Below are 25,870 nucleotides of genomic sequence, written 5' to 3' on the forward strand. Positions count from 1 at the left end.
AATTGCACCCCCCCCTCTCCCCCCCCCCTCAGAATACGTTTTACACCGCCGTAATCATTCGGAAGGTGGAGCCGAAGAATATTCTTCCGTCAATTCGATATTCCTCAATGATATACCAGAAAATAATCAGAAATTCATTTCTTCATAAATTTCGTTTTCTTTGAAACTTGCTGACAAACTTACGACGCGCGATTTAACTCGCGCGTACTCACGTGTAATGAATAAATAAATTTTCTACCAAATATAAAAAGGAATCGTTCGTACAATATTTAATTGCTCGTAATCAATCTCATGTGAAATGTGTACTTACGTTTCGTGGCACGATTGACTGAATCTCGTGACATAATTGACCAAACCTCGTGGGACGATCGAGACCTCGTGGTACTTTGTATAACACTACACTGAGAAAAATTTTCATCGGATAAACCAATTAAATAGTATGTCCGATGGTTAATTTTTCCGATTACGTTTTCCGATTAAATTATGGATATATCCGATGAAATTTATCCGATGAAATGCAATTACCGATGAAATTTGATTGAAAAACCGATCAAATTTTTCATCGGATATACAATTTAATCGGATATATCCGTTTGTTATCATGTAATTGGATTATCCGATTATATTTAATCGGACATTTTTCTCAGTGTACGGTATTAATCATACGCGACAGGGAAGGAAACACGAAAAATATACGATTGCACGAAAGTGACTATTTGCACTCGGTACTCCTTCCGTACTTGTCGCGAACGCGTATCGAGGAAGAATATAGTACGACATGCGGAACAGCGCGGGCACCGACTCATTCAATTGTCGCCGCGTGAATGATCCTGCGTGACCTTGTTTTGCCGGGCGCCGTAGACCGAGCATCGATTCCAAGAAACGACGTAGCGCTATATACCGAGCGCCGTAAACAACTCGGTCAAAAACAGTCTATCATTCGGCGCGATTCACAATCAGTCAAGCGAGGCGGGTGTTTTAAATTTCCTACGAGAATCTCGATCGTCTCGTACGAAAGATATTAACGTTTATCAATCGCGTTTAGGGCTGCGTTCAGAAACGTTACCCGAGTGCCCCGGTGTATCATTTCATCCTTGTTGCTCACCGTATGTTAAACAATGATAAAATGATACACTGGGGCACTCGGGTGATGTTTCTGAACGCAACCCAAGTAATTGTCGCGATCCGTAATCATATCGTTCATTTCTACGGTGATCCGTCGAGATGAATATCGCGCGTAATTTGAAGAGAAAATGCGATAAGGGAATTACATATGTAAATTATTAGTTTCAAGAAATAAAGGACTAAGAGCCGTGACAGGGTTGTAGTGTCTAAATATTTTATTCTAAATTTATTGTGGGAGGTCCAGGTTCAAACCCCGGCCGAGGTGATATTTTGTCGCAATAAATTTAGAATAAAATATTTAGACACTACCACCCTGTCACGGCTCTTAGTCCTTTATTTCTTGAAATTTGTGTTTAACACATATGAGCCATACTAATTTGATAAATTATTAGTTTCGATACGTTTACGCAGCGTGAGATAGCACGATATCATATACATATCTTTCTCGCGGGAATTTGACGAAAAATGAGAAACACTAACCTTACCGGTAATACGGCCAGATTCTGATTAGAGGGTCTCTAGACTGAATGACAATATAGAACGTTAAATTATCGACGATTTCAAAGTTTAGCTACCAGTTCAGGATCCCCTTAACTCTATCCCATTCTTTCGTACGCTACAAACTTGCACCGTTATAAAGGATAATGAAGCACGCGACGAACCGAGGTAGGAAGTGCCGCTGAATCACGCCGGATTTTTCTCCCGCAATTAATTATTGTCCGGCCACCCTAATTAATTAGTCATTCGATAAGCGTCGAGATCCCCGTGCCAATTAAGACTTCAGCGTCTAGGATCGGGCCTAGCCCCGACGCGCAGCGCGTTTATGTCGGCGCGAGAAGCACCCCGGCTCACGATCGTGCGGACTTAATGGAGAAGGTAATCGATGGAAGCCCGTACGTATCGCCACGATAAAGTCTAATCGACAAGTATAAACATCTCGCGTGGCACATAATCGAAATAAAAGTCCGCCGTTGACGGCGCGGTCACGAAGCAACTTGAGTAAATTCGCGATAAGCGAGGTGATACGTTCGTATAGCGATCGTGACATTCTCGTAGCGATATTTATAAGTTAATAAGACAACTCTATGAGCTAATTGACCGCGAAATGCCTTTCTGCACGTTACTTGCACACGTTTTCATTAAAGTATAAATATAAAAGAGTATTTCTCTCGAAATATAAAAGAGTTTTCTCGAAAGAATCGAAATCGTGAAACGAGGTTTCATGGCAAATGTAGATTTTTTTTAACTGTACGTGTCATTGAGAGAATTTTCTCCGAAAACTTACCCTGAAAGTCGCGTAATCGCGGCATTTTAAACAACTGTATGAGAGTTTTCTGAAATTTTACCATACATTTTACTGTATAGAGGAAAGTCCTCTGTTATGAGAGATAGCAGGTTTTCAACGTCCAAATTCAATAACAAATTTTTCGAAACGTTCGCACGATCTAACAATTTTCCACTAATCAGACTTCAAACCAAGGGCAATAAATTCATGATGGAACCAACACAGATGATGCCAATTAATTTAGCAGAAACTCCGCTATCTCATAATAGGGGACTTTCCTCCACTAAATATGCCTATCTAATAAAATGTGTTACAAAATTTCACAAGACTCTCATAAAATTCTTCGAAATGCCGCGTTGTCCCACGATTTCACGATTTTCAGGATAAATTTTAAGAGAAAATTCTCTCCGTGTGCATTCTTCGCAATCACTGTAAATCATTGTGAAAAAACACGATTATTTCACCTTCCTCGACGTTTTTCACTTGAGCACAATCGACTTCAAATCAGTAATTTTTCCGTACATAAAAAACATTGCGTAGGGCATGGATAATTGATCCCTAGTTGCATTTCGCCCTTGGAAGATACGTTCCTTTATTCGCGACGATCCTGTCCAATCTAGTTTCTGCGATGTATGCAGCGCGGTCGCTTTTTATACATCAGGTAGGACAGTGCAGCGGGTACGATTGGCCGGCGGCATAATTTCGTCGTTTGCTTCGACGGCCGGTTATTTCGGCCGGTCGCGAGCGCGGCGTGGTAGGGGAGCAAACCGCACGCGAGAGACCGAGCACCACGGAGAAACGAAATCGTCTTCTACGAAGGAGGAGGGAAGATGACGTCGGAGGGGAACGGAAGAAGACCGATCTATGGCCATTTTTCAAGAGTCCGGCCCATACCCATAGAAACTCGCGGCAGCTTGTGCATCGCGACAAAAAGTCGCTTTTTCATGAGGGTCCCTTAATGCGCGCTCTCCCTTCGATGTTGCGAACGGCAAACGAATGAAGAAAAAAGAGGAACGGGAGGGAGAGAGAGAGAGAGAGGGCCGGGATTAATCGAAAGACCGTCGACAAAAATCGCCGGAGCCTCGGCATGCTCGCTCGACGAGCCTCCCGTTGCCGGTTGCCGATGGTCGCCGTCACGACGTTTTGTCATTAGCCGCTGAAAATTGATACGGGTCTGCGTAGCGCGATTTAACTTGCGCCGCCACCGCCGCCGATTTAATTGACGTCAAATTGAAGCGTGGCGGGAAGATTGGATTCGCGAGAGCGACTCGAGTCGACGTGGAAGGAGAGGAGGACTCGAGTGTATCTTCGCGACCGGCTCGTTTCCGATCATCTTTACGACGCCATCAAATTTCGCGATGAAAAGATCCCCCGACAGAATATTAAGTGCCCTTCGGTTAATAATGTCCACCCTTTCTGCAGTCGCCGATGCGATGTTTGATTACAGCTCCGTATATAACGAGGAATTACGGTGTCACGCGGACACCTGCTTCCTCGTGCTCTCTCGCGTCCGCTATTGACACTTCTCGAGTGATTTAAACGACTGATAAGGCAACGACACGTACACAGCGCCAACTCTTTCTCCCTTTTCGCTCTTGTTACCCTATTTGCTGCTGACATATTTCTCACGCGCGAAAGGCTCTTTCGCGCGAGAATGCTTATACAATAGGTATTTAATTCTCAATATTCCAATCCGGCATTGTTACGCGTTAACGCGATAATCGAAAGCTCGATCCGCAGGGTAACGCAATGTATGTATCTCGATGATTTATGTAACGCTTTCGCTTTCTCCATTGTAGAAACGTAAACGGCCGAGTTTTGACAGAGTCTATAAACACATGAGTAATTGCGGTTTAGTTTCCGAAGTAAATGGCCAAACCTGTTATCGCGATATTCACGATAAATCGTCCCCGCGACGAGCTAGGTTTTAAACCAGGTGGTTCGTTCCGGCTGGAGACTGCGCGCTATTCGCGGCGAAATGTAACAGCAGGAAGTGCGGTTCCCATTATACACGTTACATAAATGCTCGTGAATGTCGATGAAAATCACAGGGAAATGGCTTGTCTTTGCCATCGCAGTTGCACGAGGAAGAATGCCTCCTCGTTCTCGCGCGGACCCTCTCGTGCGATGCGTGCAAACTCGCGTGCACGAATGAATTCCGCATGAGCTGAATTTAAATCCAGTAACAATCCAGCTGCGATTTCGCAATAATGCTCGCATTTAATGTGCAACGAGCTTTTACGTAAATCGAACGTACCGCCGGCCGTCTTTTTACGGCACGTTTATTATTACGCGCTATTATGCGCTTATGCGCCTCGCTTCGGTCGAAACTTCTTACTCAATTTTACCCTCGCGAAGAGTTTACGATTACCGTTTCGCGTTGTTGTTGCCGGTGATTACCTTCCGCATTTAATATCTTTCGCGGACAAATTGCCGCGGAATATCTGTAAGAACTGGTGCGTAAAACAGCAAAGCCGAGACCCTCGTCGCGGATCGATGCGCCCGCCACGGCACGGTCCTTCGGCTCGCCGCGCGAGAATCCTCAATTTGCGTCGATTAATCGCGCGCTCGACGCGACAATTCCGCGCCGAGCGTATCGTATGTCCGGCCGAGTGACGTAAACGGATATACATCGCAAAAGTAAGAAGCATAACGGCGGGCTGACGCGGCTTAATGGAACGCATACGCACACGCCCGCTCGCTTTCCCACCGCCCTAATTGTCTGAATTGGTCAAAATCGATAATCATTACGTTTGCCCCATTAAAGCCACAAAATGAAATTCCGTCTCCGTGCAATCATTTCGTTGTAACGTTTACGATATGCAGCCGAAAAATTTTACGTGCATTTCATTGCGGTATTTTCCTCATGGAAACCTAGCAATTTTTCTAATTAAAAATAAATAAGCAAAATCATTAAAATAAATTAATAATGTTCAAAAATACTTATTTTTGTAAAACTAGAACAATATATCATTTGGCACTATCCTTATTTTTACATTTTAGGGTAGATGGTTCCGTTCTCTTAATAAGTTAGTTAATAGTTAAATTTTTTCTTAATTTATACATTATAATTATTTTTTATATTACGTTTCATCTTTATCTATTCTTACTAAATTGGTAGATATCGTTTCAATATATTCTGATTCTTTTTCCAAATTGTCGCTCATTTTTTTATTAAATGTTACTTTGTCAGTATCATTCTCCTTCACTCAATTAGATGTTTAACATCTCTTTATTTAACTTTTTATTTATTCTCTAACCTTCTTTGAATATAGTTTTTCGTAAACTGTCAAATTCACATGCGAGGTGAAGCATGATATCAATCTTTAACTTTAACTTCTCTTTAACTTTTATTTTATTGTCTAAGGACCAGTTTCGGTTAACTGCTAACCAAAGGTTAACTGATTCCCCGTCTCTTCTTAGACAATAAGATAGCAAAAGATAGGGAGTCGATTAAACTCTGTTTAACAGTTAACAGACGTTTGTGAAATTAGCCCTAACCTTCTTTGAATATAGTTTTTCGTAAACTGTCAAATTCACATGCGAGGTGAAGCTTGATATAAACCCAAGGAAAAAGTAAAAGCTAAGATGACGTCAATTTGATGTCATATTGACCAAAATATGACATAAATGTGGTCAATATGACATTAAATTGACATCATCTTGACTTTTTTATTTTCCTTGGGAATCTTTAACTTTAGCTTCTCTTTCTTTAACTTTTTATTTATTCTCTAACCTGCTTTAAGTATATTTTTTGGCAAACTCAAAATTCACATGCGAGGTTCCTGAAATTATATCAGAGAGAGATGCGCCATCCCCAGAAAAGTATTGCGCGTACGAAGTTCGCGAAATAAATATCAGCAGATATGCATACGGTGAATAGATAAATTACAGATAGCACGAGTTACAGTACAAGAATTGTTTCCCGGCGGAGAATTGAGATATCTCCGCGCTACAATCTCATTCACACGTAATCAAACTCGCGCGTCTTGATGAACGTGCATTAGCGGCGGAGTACGCCGCACGACAAGATGCCAAGTGACGGTTCTCCACAGTCTACGCGCATACGTATCGCGAGATACTTTTACTTCTTGCGCAAGCGTCTCGCTATTATATCTCACCGCGTCGTTAAGTGCAATTTGCATTTTCCATTGAAGCGACGCGTGCGCGCTTCCGTTTTCACACACTCGACGTGGAAGTCGACACGGATCGTCGATTGGCGCGATAGTCCGGCGGACCTTGCTGGGCCCCCGATCGTGTGATTATCGAGCTCACCTACGATATTCGATTTGCGTTATAAATAGTCGCGACGCGCGCGATCGACATTCCGTAACGATAATGGACGGCTTGCCGCAGCAAATAATTATCGCTTTGATGATAATCTCACTGCAATGATTGTGTGATCGAAAGCATATTATGATATAATGTTCGCGTCAATTGCTGCCCGACATTTGCATACGGTAACCGAGAAAAAAACGCACTTTTTATACACTTCTATTTTCTATATGCTATAATTTAAATCACACAAAGAGAGAGAGAGAGAGAGAGAGAGAGAGAGTTTTGTTGTTGTCATTAAGGAGAAAAAGACACGTATTAAGACGAAGTAAAAAATCGCGATCGGTTTGAAATGTCAGCAATAATAAAACTTATCTTTTTACGGAAAATAAAGACTCATTCCTTAATGCTTTTCTTTGTACAGAAAATAAATTATTCCCGTAGATAGAGCAGATAGAGAAAGTGTGTGCGGCACTCCGAACGGAAATAAGTATATATGCTCATGGTGTGCGTCTTTATAATTTCCTCGTTGCCCATGAATATACATGGGGCGACAAATGATTACAGTTGCGAATATATCATTAGAACTTCAAGGAGGGCGAAAGAATTCGCCCTTGGGAGAACTTGTCTCTCCTATTCGACACACTCGGCTGACGATGTTATTACGGTTAATCATTCGATTCGCTTCTACAATACGTAGAACTTATCCTCGATTATGACACGTATTAATAAGGCGTAAATCATAGATTGCGCGCGTTGATTGATTTTTTGCGAGACGCAATTTTCACGAGGTCGAGAGGAATGATTATTTTCTCGCGCGAGTGTAATCGGGGCGAGTCCACGTCATCGGTACACGAGAATAATCCTCATGTTCGAAAGTCGGCGCGAAGAGGAGGCGATAACAATTTCTTATCGTCAATCGAAAACTAAACTCAACGGAACGATACCGGTTTAAAGCCCTGACTGTGCGCACGCGGAAACGTTTGTCGACAACCACTCGAAACGGCCAGCGAGTGATAGATGAGGTTTGCCAAGAATTCTCCTAATTATTCCGGATGCTCGGATGACTCGCATCCTTGTCGCACCCTTGGCGCGCTCCTCTTACCCCGCGAAACCGCCGAGGATGCTGCGCGGCCGCTGGAAATGCTATCTCGATGGGATCATCGACCAGATCTACGAGATTCTTTCGGCTTGTCGCGGTATACGCGGCGCGGAGAATGCAAGTAGTGCATGGCGCTGAATCGCGTGCTCATCGCCGACCATAATCCTTTTCGACGTCGGGCAATCGCGGTTACGTTCGAGGCTACGCAGAGTCACGTGATGATCGCTCTTAATCTTGATTCCGGCCATGCCGTCGTTTAGGCCGTGAGATATACTATATGCGACGCGACATTGCGGAATCGTCCTTCGTAAAGAGAAACTGAAGTATTAAGTAACTATTTTGAGACGCGCAAGAAAATTTCTCCGTTGACATTGGTACAAATGGGAGATACAAAGACAGTATAATTATAAAATTAAAATCACGTTAAAAATTAAAAATACCGTTGAATAAAACTACATAAACTTGTTAATTCTAATCTCTCTATCAAATTTCAAACTTGAAAATATTTCATTAAATTAGCAATATTCGAGTATAAAATTTTCAGTCTATCATTAATTTCGTAAATTTTCCTATTATATAAAATATGGAATCGTACGATAGCTACTAATGTCAACAAAAAGAAACCTATATCGAATGATGATGCGCGAAATGTCAACGTGAGGCGTGTTCTAAGAAATAGTAAGCGCGATATCAAATTCCTATATCCACGTTTATATTTATCTCGGCACTATTTCGCAATGGCGAGAATTTAAATCCACAACAAACTTATTCTGCGCGTAACAAAATTATAACATTGTTTTCCTAACAAAGAACAATAGTCTAGAAAAATTCATCTTCATCTCCTTTTTAAAGCGCGAAAGACACTTTGTATTCGGAAGAATAGGATAATGGATAAATCACTTTTGAATTGGCGATATAAAACGCAACGCGAGCATCGAAAGCATAATCTGCGGTAAAGAAGTAGTTATTAGTTCGCGACGAAACGATATTTTACAATTTCCGTCATTCAATCTAATCCTCGAAATAAATTACGTGAACAAAATTTCCAGCGATAAATAGTTGTTATTAATTGCAACAGTTAATCGAGCTAATTTTAATTAAGTCGTACAAATTTCTCTCTTTTCCCGAAAATGGAACAGATTACGCGATATTGATAATTTCGTGGTGTAATGTAAACCGTGGTACTTTGTCGCGGTTACATTTCATTTACACACTTTAATAGACAATTAAAAGCGCGGTGCGTAAATGAAATAAAACCGCGACAAAGTACCACGGTTTACATTCATATTTTAGATGAGTTAGTGTCGTGAAATATCTACGTATACGTTGATAAAGAGCCGTCTCAATGTGCAATGCGTTTCTCATTACAAGTTATAGAAACTTAATAATTAATCAAGGAACGTTACTTGTTACTGATAAAGGTGTGCAAATCAATAGCGATTTATCCCTGCATTCATCTCGATCGAGTCTTGGAAACCAATAACGCGAAAGTAATACGATACACGGAGCGACTCTCGCCACTGCTTGCCGGCTCGACGTTCGGCGAGCGAGTGATAGCGCAACGACCTTCAGGTACACGATGGCACGCAAAAACATCGTACGTCACCGCGCCGAGAGAAAAACAACAACGAACGTTGAGAATTCGTTGGTTTTTTTGTTCGGTGACTGTTACTACATTTTGTGAGTCATTCTGCGGACTTATTGGTATTGATTGAATTAAAACTTTAATTCTGTTTAATCAAGAAAATGTTTCGAAACAAAAATCGTTGTTACTTATATTCTAATTACTAAGATTTTACCTCAATGGTGTATACAAATGTATACTTCTAAATTGCAAATCTTCATTTACTACGAATCTAAAAGAGACGTGAAGCACACCGCGCTTCGAGAAAACCAATCGGCACCGCGGAAAGGGGGCCTCAACTGTTGGATATTAACGACATTTGCGGTAACATCTCATTTTTAGAAAGGGACAATGTAAGAAATTACAGAAATCTCATTGTTTTCTCTTCTAATACTTGATAAGAATTCTTGTAGAAATTTAGAGTTAATCTTTAGCACCAATTCTCAATTTCCTTAAATTAACGATGTTGCCACTCAAATTCTCAACTTCGCTTCTGTCACGGTGACTTCTTTTCGTTTATTATTTAAAGCTGGACGCGTATCGCGGGAGGATCGTAGTACAACTTTTAGATCGCGGCAGAACGGAGTCTCGGTTTCTGTGAGACGAGAATAATAAGATTGTACGGGACACATCGGTCTCCTACTTCGTGCCCTCTCTACGTAGACAAGCCTTCATAGTATCGCGTGGTCTGACGACCCAACCGAGGGCGACGTGTTACACGGCGAAAACCGAAAATGTCTGTCGTCGTCATGCCGGTCACGTAGTTATCGGCCGCTATCAGAGGAACGGGTTCTTTGAATCGCTCGAGATCCTTATTTTTTCCCCGCATCACCGTACGAGTTTCAAGGAAACGACTCCTGCTTTGCAACCGGCTGTACGGCCCAGGCGTGACCTCTCGTCTAGGTTTCCATCCCGCGGAAAATAGTCTCGAATAGCTTCGCTACGGATGGCACGCGACACATAAAACGCGATTTAGGACGTTTTAAAATTGCCGGCGGCACGTAGCAACAAAGCGAGCAAGGCCGTAAGAACGAAACTTTATCTCTTCATTACTCTTCTTGAAAGTAACAAAGCGCCTTGTACGTGTCTGGATAATTTTCTCAGGCAAAAAGTTAAGAAAAACCAAGGATTCAAACGTGACAACGCGAGCCGAACTTTTAGGCCCGACTTACTTTTTTTTTTGTTAGCCAGTTAATTTAGAATAACTGTTTCTTGAAAATCGAATTAACTTGACGGAAATAATTTCTTATAAAGATACGGACCGCGCGATACAAATGCATGTAAAAATGGAAATAATTATAGAGTGCTCTTAAACATTGTAATTGTGTCTGTACCGTAAGAATGAAGCACCAACACAAAATATGTGTATGTGCTCCTGACGCCTCTCGCGAAAAGGCCAGGTGCGAGCTTCGGCTAGGAGCTCCGAGGAATTTGACCTCTTCGGGTCAATTCGCAACCCGTTGCAGGCCCCAAAATTGCTGCGGAGGCCGCGCTTGATCAAGATCCGCCGTTAATCCATCCCGGGGTTAAGGAACACCACCGGTCTTCGTTTTGCCTCGCCTCCGCTCAATTAAATTCTACTTCAGGGAGATTATTTCATAAATCACATCCTGTCCCGAACGCACGCGCAGACGTCCCCCCCATCCATTTTCTCACCCACTTGCTCCTTCGCCACATAACAATTTGCTACTATTATTTGAAGGACGGGACAAAGGCAAGATCATTAGGATCCGTTAACCCAGTATCGATTACACTCATCGGTTGATACACATATTCTGTCTACGGCCTCAGCTAATTCTTATACTTTTCATTTTTACCTTCCTATCCCGTATTATTGACCCATAAAGCGTTCCCAGAGAACAGAATTCCATCCGAAGCAGATCTGAGAAAATGCACGTCAAAGCAGGAAATAGATTTCCAAGTATGTAATATCTTTATTTGTTCGCATCGCGTCGCAGAATTCCAGCTCAGGGGTTTAGCTCGTCACGCTTGAGGGATAATGAGAGAAGAAATACGCCGGTTATGCAATTCGCGAAAGAAGCGAGGAGCCAGTCGTCCGTACGATAAAAAAAAAACCCGCACGCTCGCATTCTTGCATACCCATGGATCGATCGCCGGCCACGGCGCGGTTGAGGGAAAATTCTCCGCGTTTCATGGGTGTCTCGGTCCAGCGCGGCGGCGACGGCGGCGCCCAGCGACGATGCCCCGATGAGATTCCGCGATGAGGTTCGCGTGTCGCGGCATTTAATTATTTTCACGTCGAAATTTCGCGCTTGTGAAACGACGCCTACCACTTCTCGCTCCTCGCCCTCGCGTCACGGCGGCGGCATTACGGTATCCGGGTACCGATCCTACGTAACAATTTAATAGCATAGTATCTCCAGCCGACACCACCTGGCGGTCAGGTATGCCACATCAAAGTCTTTATTAGGCCCGATTGAACGTTACTTGCGGCCCCACTTGTTCGTACGCTGCCGTGCAACGTCGGCGACGGCAGAACGTCCACTTTTCGTCCCATCTTCGTACACACCAAAGTCCCGCTTGCATTGATTAATTCTTATCTATTATCTTGAGAAACGCTATATTTATTATATGTAATCTTTGATATTTAATTTTGATATTTGATATTTAAAGACCCGAATCCAAACTTCAGGATCGGATTTAGTATTTTTGAATATGATGGTTCCTTTCTTTCTTTCCTTTGTGGAGGTTTGCTCTGGGATTTGATGGTAGTTAAATACACTATTTGCACAGTTAATTAATCCATTGCCAGGATTTGTTAAGTTAAGGCCCGACAGTCCGCGATTCGTACTGCACATGAGTGTCCGTTCGGACGACCAACACATGGTATATATATCCACTGTTTTTATTAAAATTTATCCTGAAAATATTGTAATCATGGGACAATGGCATTTCAAAGAATTTTATGAGTTTTTTGAAATTTTACCATACATTTTACCAGTAAAGTGTATGGTAAACTTTCAAAAAAACTCTCATAAAGTTGTACAAAGTGCCATGTTGTTTCAAGACTTTCAGGGTAAATTTTAAGAGAAAATTCTCTCAAAAATCTATAAATAATAAATTAATGTATTGTAAATTTAAAAAATATTTAAAAAACCGGTGTTGATGTGAATTCTCCGAAATTTTTGGCTTTCCATCATTACAATTCAATCATCTGATCGCCGTCTTGATAAAATATTCAACTCCGTGAATTTGACACAAACGTTACGCATTTTAATTCTACAAAATGAGTTCACCGGCCAACGCAATTGCCATTTGTCATTTTGCGGCAGTTACTTTTCGCTCGCGCAGCTCTGAAAATCGGTGACAGGACGAAGATGAATATATCGAGTCGCGCCAGCTGAGGAACGAACGTTGTCGATGCGCCGACAAAGCCGCCTTCTCGCCACTCACGGTAAGCGACTTTAAAGTAGACGGAGCGTCTTTATACACGCACGCTCTCGCATACACGCGATGCACCGACGTCGCACCGATATAATTCAATATAATGTAGGGACCAGCGACATTATCTGGTCCGGCGCAGTCAACTCGGACTCGGGCTTCGATTAATCTCGACTCGATCTCAACGAAGCGCGGATTTATAGTCTCTATTGCCAGAGGCACCAAGTCCCCCCCACTCAAACCTGTTTTTCGACGAACTCATTTCTTTTCCGCGGTGAGTTTTCTTCTCCCTCTTTTCTTTCTCGTCAAATATCTCCCTTGCCGCGAGATTCTATTATATCTTTCCGATCCTCCGCTGATCGGCACTCGTGTGTGAATTCCAGGCGAAACCATCCACCCTTTTTATTTTCCACCTTTCGATTCTCACATTTTCATCCTCGCTAGCTTCCGAGAAGTTATCTCGTTAACGTCGCCTTTCGCGTTACTTAAATTTTTCCGCGCGTGTCGTGTGTACGTGTAGATACATACGAGTCGGATGTTGCCCGACGATCCCCTCTCGCATACCGACCCTCCAACAATTGTTCCGGGGCGATTGTGCATTGAATAAAAAAACGTTTAACTTTCTCCGAAACGATATCTGCTACCTCCATCAACATTCCTCGTCGCTGCCATACGTCTCGCGATCGGGCCACAATCGCATGCCGGAAACTTGGCGAGCGGAACGGAGGTAATCTTCAACGTAACGAAACGCCGAATTAGGAGCAAATCAGTAATGGACCGTGAAATCGAGTCTATGAATTTCTCGTTGCCTCGCGTCGTTACGCATTTCGCGTCCCGTGGACCGTGCTCAATCGGTAATTACGACAAGGAGACACCCAACGAACGACACTGCTCCGGCACGTCCTCCTCCGCCTGCGTCGAGACGCATCTCGGGACGCACTCGGGCATTTTCGAAAGGCCGATCGGCGGCTTATTCGTTCTCGTATCCCTCTCTCGTTCCATATATGCAGATCCCGATTGCTCGTAGAATCGATTATCCGCGGCCCGATCGTGACCGTGCACGTTCACGCGATGCACGCGCGCACCGCAACCCCCCCTGGACAAATGAGAGATTCCTGGCTGCCGAGATGTGGCCTCGCCTCGATGTACGCGCTGGCGATTTCAGACTGCACATCCCGACCGTTTCTTTCTACCGCGCGTGCTTTACGTTCCTATCGTTTAACCCTTCGAAGCGTACATTTTTGTGTTGAACCATTTTTCGCTAAATTTTGTATACAAGGGTTTCTGGGGTCGCTGATTACGAATCCGTTGTCAGATTTTCATAATTCCAAACTTAAAAGAGTAACGTCATTCAACTGTAATTCAACTATGCTAAGAAACATTATTTAGATATTATTAGGAACTTTTTCGTCTCGAGTGAATTTCAGATAAACACTTCATTTTAACGGGATTTTAATTTAAATCTCGTGTTGAAAATAACGAGGTATTCGCTGAACAAATACCGCGTTAATATTTAACAGGTTGGATGAGTTTTCTCGGGAGACATTGTACGTGCGCCGCGGAGAAGGAGCGAGAAGGGACATATAAAAAATAATTAAAAAGTCCCGGTTTCTCGGGTGTTCCTCGAGAGCAGCATTCCATCGATAATTATGCAGTGTCTTCAATGTCCGCTTTTTACGCTCGACTTAAAAACGTCCCTGAATCTTGATCGAAACGCCCGCCTCAGTGCACACACGTCGTATAATCATTTCGGAGGCGCGATAAAAAAAATACGTACGTACAATGTGTTACGGGGCAATCGTTAAGCATGTCGTCCGACTTACTTGTAAGATCCGTGAGTATTCTTGCAGTTACCGTGTCTGCACGGGTTCCTCTCACACTCGTTGATGTCGTCCGCGCAATTCGGTCCCGTGAAGCCAGGTGCACACGTGCACTTGTAGCTGTCCTCGAACGAGCGACACTCGGCCCCGTTTTGACAGGGCGACGAGGCGCAGTAATCCTGTCGCTCGCAATGGTCACCTGAAAAATAAAAAGAAACGATGTTGTTCAACGTCTTGCACCGGCGCACATTCTCGTTATGTGTGCACGGCCGAAAACTCACACGCTCTTGCGTCGTTATATTGAGAGCTCGAATCACGATTCAATTAAAAATTACGAGCTCTTCGTCCTGCGTTGCTGTACCTTAATGACTTAATCCCCTTTTATCGTGTCAAACGAATTTTACTTTAGCGCGACTCGAAACTCTTAGTTACGGAAAGTTAATTTAGCAAACTCAAAGATATAACCGTTTTTTTCAACTGTTTTCCCGTTGCTGTTAAATGTATGAGTCTAGGGAGTTAAATGTGTTTAAGAAATTCTACTTAAAATATTTCATAAATCTTGAGCTTCTCTTTTTGATGCTTTCACAATTGATCTCCACGTTTGCATCGTAAACTCGAAAAATCAAATGCACAGAATAACAATAATACTGATCATGATAACGAAAGACAAGAAAATCGTACAGTTTGTACAATTATTATATTTCCAAATCACCATTAGCAGATAAAAGCTTAAGATTAAACGTAATTGGAATCAATCAAGAATTCAACTTTTTAATAAATTAAATACATCATGAGCTATAAGTTATTCCATTAAAATTTACAACAAGAAATTTTATTTGCACACGTGTATAAAAAATTACACGTAGCATTTTAATATACGAAGGATGATCAAGACCCGACAACACTCACATATTTTCTACGAAAGCTTGGACGTTTATTCGCTAGACCATCGTAAAATACTCTTAAAACCTCTAAGGACAAACGTTGCAGCGCAAAAACATAAAAATAACATTTTGTAGATGAAGATCTCGGCGAAGATAAGAATAAATTAGCTCGGCATTTCTTGCTGGCTAGTATTCGGCCCGCGAGTGGAAATATACCTTAAGACGGCGGTAATCCTGGACGATGGAGCATGTATCTGAGGTAAGAGCCTCTCTTTCCCTTCCCTTCGCGGACTACTGATTAGTGGAACTAATTACCGGAGTCGCTACTTGTTCTCTTGTGACCACGATGTCTTTGCTTCTACGATCTGCGCCGTGCAACCGCTATAACTTTAGCGGTGCTCATTGTTCACGATTCAAATATATTTTAGAGAGTTCTTTTCTCTATTAACTCGTTGAAAAATTTCATATATTTTATGGCTGAGGTAATACTTTTCGCAATAAATTTCTTTAATTAGAATTTGCAAGTTGTGTCGATTATTAATTTCCCACATTGGTTAGTTACTTACTGGCGACAATAAGTCTTGTCTATTCTTGTTATATATTTTATGTATCAAAATCATCAAATTTAAAGAGATGTTTTATACATATTTATAAGTAATTCATATCTTGTCTATCTTGTCTAAATTTCGCAGGTGAAAATACTTTCAACAAAGAATTTAATTCAATCGAGCATCTAACTTGGGAAGAACAATTATTAACATATCTGCCAATCAAAATGAATATTGATATATAAAATACGTATTGTCTTAAAATCGAGAAATTATCCCTCCGCGAGCCGTTGCGAGTTCAGTGAAAATGCAGAAAACTGAGCACCACTCGGCCAAAGGTACCGCCACAGCAAAATGCCGCATGGTTCTTCGTCAATTATCCTACGCACACTTCAACCTGCCTTTCCTTCCTTCTTCTACCTCTTTCTCTATTTTTCCTTGCTTTTCTTTCGAAAGTCCCCCCGTGTTTCTAGATTTATTCGTCAAGCATACCAGCGCGTGCTTTGGCACTTTATTCCGAGAAACAATTGTAAAAAATATAACCGTACCGCAGCACGTCATAAAGAAACGTCGAGACCGAGCTATAACTGTAAATTTGCATTGAGTTATTAAAAGGTACTCTACATGTGCGTAATATCGAATCACGGGCTTTACATAATTTTTTTAACTAAACATTATCTTGATACATATTTTTAACGCAATCGTTATCTCATCAAACTTGGACTTCCGTGATTTACGCATAATTGATGAGATGGGGACTGCATAAAAAATGTGTATCAAGATAATGTTCTATTTAAAAAATTGATGTAAAGCCTGTCATCCGACAGTCACACGTACTGCATACATATAGAGTACACTTTAATAGCTCAATGCAAATTTACAGTTATAGCTCGGTCTCGACGTTTCTTTATGACGTGCAGCACAATGCGAACTGGTTAATTGCAACACGTTATCGTCCCGTCTATCTATTAACCTTGCTATTCAACCCACGCGAATCGATAAGCATATTTAAGTATACGATGACTAACATACAGCCTATTCATTGTCGGGCTTACGCAATTATTCCCCTTTAAGAATCCGCATAGTTTTCCTTTAACACTGTTGACAACCGTAACGAGTTGGTTTTGATCATTTGATCGCTGCAACTAGTCATTTACACGGTAATTTTTATCAACGCTCGCAGCGATCCTCGATAAGCAGCCGAGTACGAAATTGCGAATCGACAAATCTTGTTATGCTCGATAAACGTCGAAATAATTTTCGCGCGATCATAGCAGTCCGAATTTACGCAAAATCATAGATTTCAATTTCTGATCGCAAATACGAGGATATGAAATTGTTTACTGACCTGTGTATCCGATGCTGCACGTGCACACATACTCGTGCAACGACTTGAGATTGCATGTAGCGCTGTTGAGACAGGGCGAGGAGTCACAGGCGTTTTCGATTGGGATTTCGCAGAGGCTGGCGGTAAAACCGACGGGACATGCACATGTGAAGGATGGCGTGCCACCTCCGATGCCCTCGCGTACCCTGCATGAACCGCCGTTTTGGCAGCGCGATCCCGTGTAGCATGGGTTCAAATGTTGACAGTATTCTCCCACGTATTTCGATGTGCAGCTGAAACAGAATTATGTCACGATTAAAGAAATCTCGATACCTCCCTCGTTGGTCGTAAATTAAAACGAGCAATATATGTATATAATATTTTGGCTCGGTGGATCGATTTCACGAGAGAATTGCATGATTTTACACACGATACTTCTACCTTTCACTTAAGTAAACGTTTTCACAAGTTGGCAAATTTTTAGAATTGCCAAATTTTTGTACCATACAAATTTCTTACCATAAAAGGGTTTTACATAAATATAACGCTTAAATTTTTACGGAACTATTTTATAAAATCGTTTATTACCTATGATTCTAAAAACGGTTGATAAATTTTTATTCTACTTCTTGGAGATTTTTCTGAACTTTGTGTAAATGAAAAAAAGCGAAAAGAGATAAAAGGGGGCAGTAGCGTCTTGATCGAGGTGGGCAATTTCAAGGGGAACTATAATGCGTTCTCGCGAAAAGGTATATCTCGTATTGCGGTTTAGACTTCCACGAAGGTCCAGAAAGACGAAGAGTCCAGGCTTTGTGACTGGCCTGTTACACGTATCAGCGAATTCGCCAAGCGAGTATCTAACTTCGTGCGTTGCACCTCTTATAACTTCTGTCGAATTCATCGTTTGCGTGAAGTGGCATGAGAAAAGGAACGCGCGATTTTTCAGAGAAACAAGTCCTTTCGTGATCTCTCTCCGCGTCGAGCAACTTGCAATACGTTTCTCGGATTCCTTGAAAATGTATCGCATGTTATATTCAAACTCGGATTATTCTCGCTTTCTGTGTCGAACAAATTATTCACACTTTTCTTTTATTTGAAATTTAGCACGCGTGCTTGCGATCTTATATTCCATCGCCCCCAATGTTTGTCGATTTAAAGCTTCATAGAATTGCCATGAAATGACGTACAGACTAGATGCACAACTAACCGTTTCAATGACAGGGTCAACGATCGTGATTTCTCGATAAGGAAATTATTGCTGTGTTTTGTCGACTGTCGTGACAAAAAAGCGATGGTCTAACGGACCCTAATGATCGCCGGACGGTTATACTGCAAGCTGCGATCGATCGTTGCTTTTACATTGCAGTCTCATCGATATGCGAAAGAACTTAGAGAAACTAGTACCCTTAAGGTAACCTGCGTCCCCTTACGCCGGCCGACCATAAAGGTTTTTCTCAACTGCACATCTTTTACGGCGGTCTCATGTAGCAAGCATATCCTCATTACCTTGAAAGGACCTTCGTTATCTTCTTACGGCACGAGACAAATTGCGGCGCGTTCATAAATCGAGTTCACTCGCTTTCGAGTTTAACACGTGTCATATTCACATATACAATATGGCTTTATCATTCGATGGCATTGACCCATTTATCTTAAAATTGCCTTAATTTATCTTAAAATATTATAATAAAAATGTAGTTGCGAAATAACGGGAAAACTAATCTGCATAATTATCTGCAATTCAGAAAAGCGGCTGAAGAGATCCGGCAAAAATGGTTAGCGTGTTCTCATGTTATACAATTTATATGGACAGTATTATAATTTATATGTAATACAAGAATAATGTAAGGACGTTGTAAAATTAGAGTTATTTGGAAATGCATACTCAAAATGTGTACTCATTGAAAATATATAAACCAAACGTTTTCTAAAGAGATCTCGATCTCGACCTCGAGTCGAGAGCTAGAGATTTCCAATCTGCTGGTCCAAGTTCCTGGAGAAGTTGTCTAAAAACACTCCACAGGTAGATTCAAGTTTCACGTGAAAGTCGTTCGTTTACATATACTTGTTCTATCGATGCAACACACACCGAGATTGCGGTATCCTTAAGTCGGCATCGATATGCAGGAACGCATCGAGCGCATTGTCCTGCAGCCGTAGCTGCATCGCACCGGACTTCGTCTCGACTTCTTTCGCCGCTTTCCATCGCGTATGTGCGCGCGCGCTCGCTTAGAGAGCTACAGCCGGTATCTCTGTAAACGGAAACGACGATTCCACGGCCATTACTTGCTCGACTTGCGAGCTTCTTCTTGGCTGCCGGTCAGGCCCGGCGTGCCATTTCGATTTATTGACTTCCACCCGTGAATATCCGCCCTCAAACGCAGAGATACGTAACGTGGCTGCTAATACGAGCGAGCTAAAGTAAGATGCAACAAATCGATGTCTTTCTCTTTCGTATGTGAGATGGAAGAAATTATAGCTATGGAAATTTCGTAACAGTATAATCTATATACATAAAGCAGAATGTCTGTCTCTGTTCCCTATTAGCTCGTAAACCTTTTGATTGATATACACTGGTTACGAGAAAAATTTCCATCGGATAAACCAATTAAATAGTGTTTCATTTAATTTAATATCTAGTAAATATATGATACGCGTCAACGTTTCAATCACTTAAATGAGATAAAGGAGCACGAAAAGCGTACGCGGTGTTAACGCGACGTTCTCGCAAATATCTAACGCGATAAGCGAAGATGTCGCGCGAACGAGATTGTAATTATCGTCGAAGATGTCGCAACATCCTGCTTCTGGATAATCTTGCAAATACACAGATAAGTATCCTCCTTGTAAGCGCATAGATAAGTAACAAATAAGCGGCCGGGCGGCGACGAGAACGGATTCGTGTTATGTAAATTATCAGCTCTACGTTGCTCTCGATTTGCAATGACGGTGCCGCGATTCCGGAAGCGTTTTATCAATTCAACGGCACTAAAGGCCCGTCTTCTGTATTTCGCAACTGCAAACCGGTCACCGTAGAAGCCGTAATTTACACGAGCGCTAGTGAACGTGTGGCGCGGTTCAACGATAAGATTGTCGCGCGCTACCGGCGTGGCGTGCAGCAATTTCGCACGTTCACGAAGGCGTACGAAAACGTTTCGCCGCGAGGCGCGACTCGTCGCCCTGCTCGCTAATTGCGACGGTCATCAATTATGAAGTCATTTAAGCGCCAGTGCGGTCGACGTTTCGAGCAAACGCGATTTGCCAGGGAGGACAGGCCTATGCGTCACACGCTTGCGCGCGAGATGATGCACATGATGGATGATTTAGAAAAACGCGATATTTATGTGTGCATTCCGCTAAGATTAATTAATATTGCGAATTTAGAAAGGAGCACATTCTTTATATTTTTAACACTGACATTTATCTTGAAAAATTGAAATAACGTCTTGAATATTATCTACTTGCACAAGTACACCGGCTGTTACATCCTTGCAAATACGAGACCACGAGAAATTGAAAAGTTAAAATCATTTCGACACTAACATCCTGTCTTGGCTCCTATATCCCTTATTACTTCATATTCGTGCTTTCATGTCAGAATTTTATTTTTTATTTTTTTACTTGTATCTCTCTGCACTGAGGATGATCCGGAGTGGATCGAAACGTTTTTTTTACATTTAACATTTACATTTTACATTTAATTATTAACTCGTGCATGACTATTTTAAAGATTACATCTTACCCTCCACTGGTTCTATTATCTACTTAATCTCTGTTTGCCGTTCATGCTTTTTGCCATAGTTATTTTCATGCAAGCAATTCTTTTCATATAAATATCTTTACATTAATCTTTTTTTATTCATACATTGCAGCGTATTTTTTATAAGATTATTAATTAATAGTAGTACGATATTACCTTATATTACCACCTTGTAACATACGAAAACAGCTATTAATTATCACACGTTATAACGTGTTCTACAAGTTTCATTTTTAGGGTTGACTCTCTAATAGTCTCTAACAATGCTAACTAATAACTCAAACAAGCCTGTAGAATCTCTAAAATGTGCCTCGTATTTCGTCGGTAGACATAATATGAAACTCATTGGGGTGCGTCCTAATTGAGCAGGAAAACACAGCTTGTGTGGTCAATAAGCATCATTATTAAAGTATACTAGTTTTCACTCTAAATAATACTCGAGACGAAAATCTGAGTCATATAAGTCATCATTAAATACGACACGTTTGCGCAATTTCTCTGTTGTTTCCCGTTTTTGAATGCTCCGCGCCATACTCTCAATGCTCCAAATTATAATCAGCTCATGAGTTGCGATCAGACGTATCCTCAACAAAGTCGTATTTTTTTAAAAACCAGCTCTCGGAGCACTGACCTTTTTAATATATTTAAATGCTACGGGTATATATATTGTATTAATAACAATATTACGCTTATCTCTTGAGCACTTGTAGAAAACAGAGTTTCGCCTCGGGTATCCTTTTACGAGAAATTTTTATTTTGTCGTTAATTTTGGGGAATTTGTATTTTACCATATTGAATTCATATCGAACAAAGTTCAAAATTCTACCTGAAAGTTTCGACGTGTCTGATGCAAACGGAAACGAAAGTGTCTTACATAAATTTTTGCTCCGTTTCGCATAATAAAGATTATTGAAATGATCGTACATTGTGCGATCGAGAACGTGGGAGTGCAAAGTTCCTACTGGCTCCATGCCAATTTCCGCGGTCTCTTCCTAGCTCGCGAACGAAGTTCTTAATTCGTTCACACGATAAATTAGTAGATGGCGTAGCCGGGCAAGTTTAGATTATATCGGAGTTATAATTCTTCAGTTTTAATATTTAATAACGTTGCTCAATCTATCAGATAAAGTTTCCACGACGACGTGTGACGTATCAATTATTATTCGCAAGTCGTTTGAAGCAACGGCGCTTTCTATACGAGGAGTCTAACAAAATCTCTCAAACTATTTGAGTCAGGAAGTTGAACGCATCCGCGAAAAATTGTCCGTGAATCGAAATTAATAAAGCTGGATCGCCAGGATATTGCACGTGGTCGCAGCGTCCCAGTGTGACGTGAAAGATCGATAGCCAAGATTTCCGTCAAGTTATCGCACAGTATCATCCGGAAATTAACGGATCGCTCGCCGAAATTGCCTCGTAAATCCGAAGGATATTCTCTCGCTCGGCTTGTTCCTGTCTCTCCCTTCACTGCGAGGCATGATGAATGGCCGTATGCGTTCCCCGTGATCTAAACAGACATCTGATATTGCGTCGCGTGCAACACCTCGGTAGTAAGTCTTTACGGATCTTGGGAGCTTAATTGACGAATAAACGCGATACAACGGAACGATACTGCGTGGCAAATAAATGTCGGTAATCAATGAACCACATTAATATATTTAATTTGGAAGAGAGATAAATTTTGAAATGCGTGACTCAATTGTTTCTTATGTACATTCACTAATTCACGAGATAGAATTTACAATTAAGATTCGTTAAAAAAAATATTTAATATTAAGTCACAATCTTGTATAGGTACACTGAAGAAACTTTCCATCGGATAAACCAATATAGTGTTTCCGGTTAATTTTATCGGACATTTTTCTCATGGTACATTTAATTATAAGCAACTCTATGTTTAGTTTTAACCTGCTATTTGAGTAGGGACACAACTTCTGGCGCACCTCACAGTAGATTCGCGGTATTTTAAGCGACGAATATAAGTGCACGCCAATATCGGCACGCGAGATTACAAATTGTTGCATTAGGAATCGCAGCTTTTTGTCCAAAACATTCGCAACGCGAGTGCGCGAGGGAGGGGAAAAGAAGGCGAACGAGAGAAGAAAAGAGAGATAGAGACAGAAAAAATATAAAGGCGACTACCGTCATCCCCCGCCGATAATGCGCGGCACTTAGCACTAAAATGGCAGCCTCCGGTGTCATTACGAATCGTCCACTTAGCCGGTAATAACCCGGCAGTCCCAGACGGAACGGAAAGCCAAGCGTGAGCAAAACGAGCTCGAGCATCTCGAATCGGGGATCTCGGGGAGAAGGGATCTCCCTCCTCCCCTCCAACGGTTGATCGTACATCGAGAATGACGCGATAAATTTTCGAACGGCGAATTCCGCAAAATGATATTCGTGTAAAATCTGGAAACTGTGGAGAAAGGTGTGACGGGACCGGCTGATCATACCTGAACTAAAAATGCTGTAGAACAGGCAATTTTATAAAAAACCTCTATAAATTGAAGCTACATCGTTGCATAGATTTGAAATAAGACGTCGTCAAATGTTCATACATACGGAAATCAGATTACATTATGGTAATCTTTCCTATGACAAACCAACTTCGCCACAAGCATGCCGTACATCATGTACTTTTCTTTCTCGCCGAGATGAATGGCTTCCGGATGTCGAGAAATGTAAGCCATCGCCGCTTAAGAAGATAATTACCGTAAACCGAATGAGGATCAAGTCGATATTTCCATAACGAGACGTGGTACGAGAACGTCGTTAATTATTTCTTTGCCAGCACCGTGCAGGGACGTCATTAAATATTTGTGCTTTCTTAAAAAAAAAACCTTTATGCCCAATGACTAAATCTCGAAGTAAATATCCGTGAGAGTAAGTTTCAAACTTCTTTTAAACAATACAATTTCCTTGTCTGGTTTTTGGGCAAAAAAGAAATCTATATTTCTATCGAGGATGCAATTATCGCCTAGACAGAATTTCCGAATCAGAGCCGGGACTAGGGTGGCGAACTAGGCACTTGTAAAAGATTTGTAGGGGCGCAAAAATACACGGCAAGACCGACTAAGGCAAAAATAACTGCAATTAAAATGTTACCGTATAAATAGTAGGGGCATCTACATTGTTTTGTCTTGCAACATTCACTAAGTTTGCTGCACAAAACGCATATAGTTGTCTCCACTACTTATTATACCACTGTGGGTATGACAACCACAGATATAGCTGTCCCAAAAATCACTATTTATTGGGGTTGTGCCAACCCTAATTAGACATGTGGTAACCAAATCGGTCTCTCCGTGTGGCAATACAAATTTTTATGATGTATACCTGTATACATGATGATTAGATGTTCTACTAAAATTAATATTAATATATTGAATGTAACTAATTAAAATTATTTTTATTACGTTGAGACGCCGGCCGGGTGAGAGGGGGAGGTCCAGGTTCAAGCCCTGGCTGAGGTAACATTTTTCGCAGTAAATTTAAAACGAGAAATATTTAGACACCAACATCCTGTCACGGCTCTTTAGTCCTTCGAAATTGTGTTTACCACAGTACAGCCTTATGAATTTAATTAATTAACTTTTATTATGCTTTACAAGTTGCAAAATAAATCTTTTTGTTACTAAGGGGCGCACTGGCCTCGGGCGCCAAAATGTCTAGTCCCGGCTCTGTTCCAAATGTTGAGAAATATGAGTTATAATTATATAAGAGAGGGATAATTACCAAGAATCGAGCGAGGGTGAAGGAAGATAAAGGTCGCTTATTATTGGGCCGCAGTGACCGACGGATTTGGGACCGGAACCAACGACTTCGAAAGTAAAGGCATTCGGCCGCGGTAAATTCCCCAGCTTCTTTCGGCACGAGTTCGAATTACTTCGGCGAACGAAAGAAGCGGAAAGGGAGCAGGAGGAAGGAAAGACGGCGAGGACGAAGAGGCACGGGTGTCCGCGTAGGGAAAAGAGAAAGGACGAGCGAGCGCGAAGAGGACGACGAGAGAGGAAAAGGGGTAAAGACAGTTGTTATTAGTGGTTCTTAGGTGGGCAACACGCTTCGTCGGTCGCATTAACGACTCGGCCAGGCCAGATCGTTCGTTTTTGCGAACGGCGAGAGATCGGCCGCCGCTTTTTCCGGCCACCTTGAACACGAGCAATTGCACTCGTCGAAAAGCGGACGTGCCGCACCGCGGTATCGGCGATCGTTTTATGTAGGCGAGGAGCGCGAGCGATTTTTCGGCGGCGAATGATCGATCACTCAATGTCGGTCGCTACGTGATCGTCGCTCCAAGTTCCGCAAGAAAGAGCTTACGCGAGCGTGCATACGGCGGAGGTATCCAACCGATATTCTTCTTCATGTGGATTAAATCAATTACTTATCCAATAGAATATTTTTCTGCAAGAAACAGCGTTCAGCTAAAGATCATAAAAGACAATCGATCTAGTGATTAAACTTTAAGTAGATTATAATGGATTCTTTTTAGTGACATTTAACTATACATAAATAAAAGTTAAAAACATTTCTGAATGTTATATTTATTTAAAGTTATTATTTTCGAATCACAAGAGAGAAAAGTGACATTTAAAAATACCGGCTCGTATAATTTATATCTTCGAAGGTAAGCTCCCTAATAATATGTTAGGATCCCAGTGATCTCACGATTCTAGCATTAACGTGGCGCATCGAATCCTGAGGATAGGAAGAAATAAATC

At 41.7% G+C, this 25,870-nt stretch overlaps 1 protein-coding gene across 1 annotated transcript in view; it reads right to left on the reverse strand.

The window, feature by feature from the left end:
• Nucleotides 1–25,870, reverse strand: part of LOC105564691 (neurogenic locus Notch protein) — a 291,723-nt gene that overhangs the window by 157,842 nt on the left and 108,011 nt on the right. The window contains exons 3-4 of the mRNA XM_012017253.1: nt 17,414–17,685; nt 14,637–14,832 (exon numbers count right to left, since the gene is read on the reverse strand). Of these exons, the coding sequence (XP_011872643.1) occupies nt 14,637–14,832; nt 17,414–17,685 (468 nt within the window). The remainder of the gene's footprint in view (nt 1–14,636; nt 14,833–17,413; nt 17,686–25,870) is intronic.

The sequence above is a fragment of the Vollenhovia emeryi genome, unplaced genomic scaffold, assembly GCF_000949405.1.
Source record: "Vollenhovia emeryi isolate VEMERY1.0 unplaced genomic scaffold, V.emery_V1.0 DF939160.1, whole genome shotgun sequence".
In the NCBI taxonomy this organism is placed as follows: domain Eukaryota; kingdom Metazoa; phylum Arthropoda; class Insecta; order Hymenoptera; family Formicidae; genus Vollenhovia; species Vollenhovia emeryi.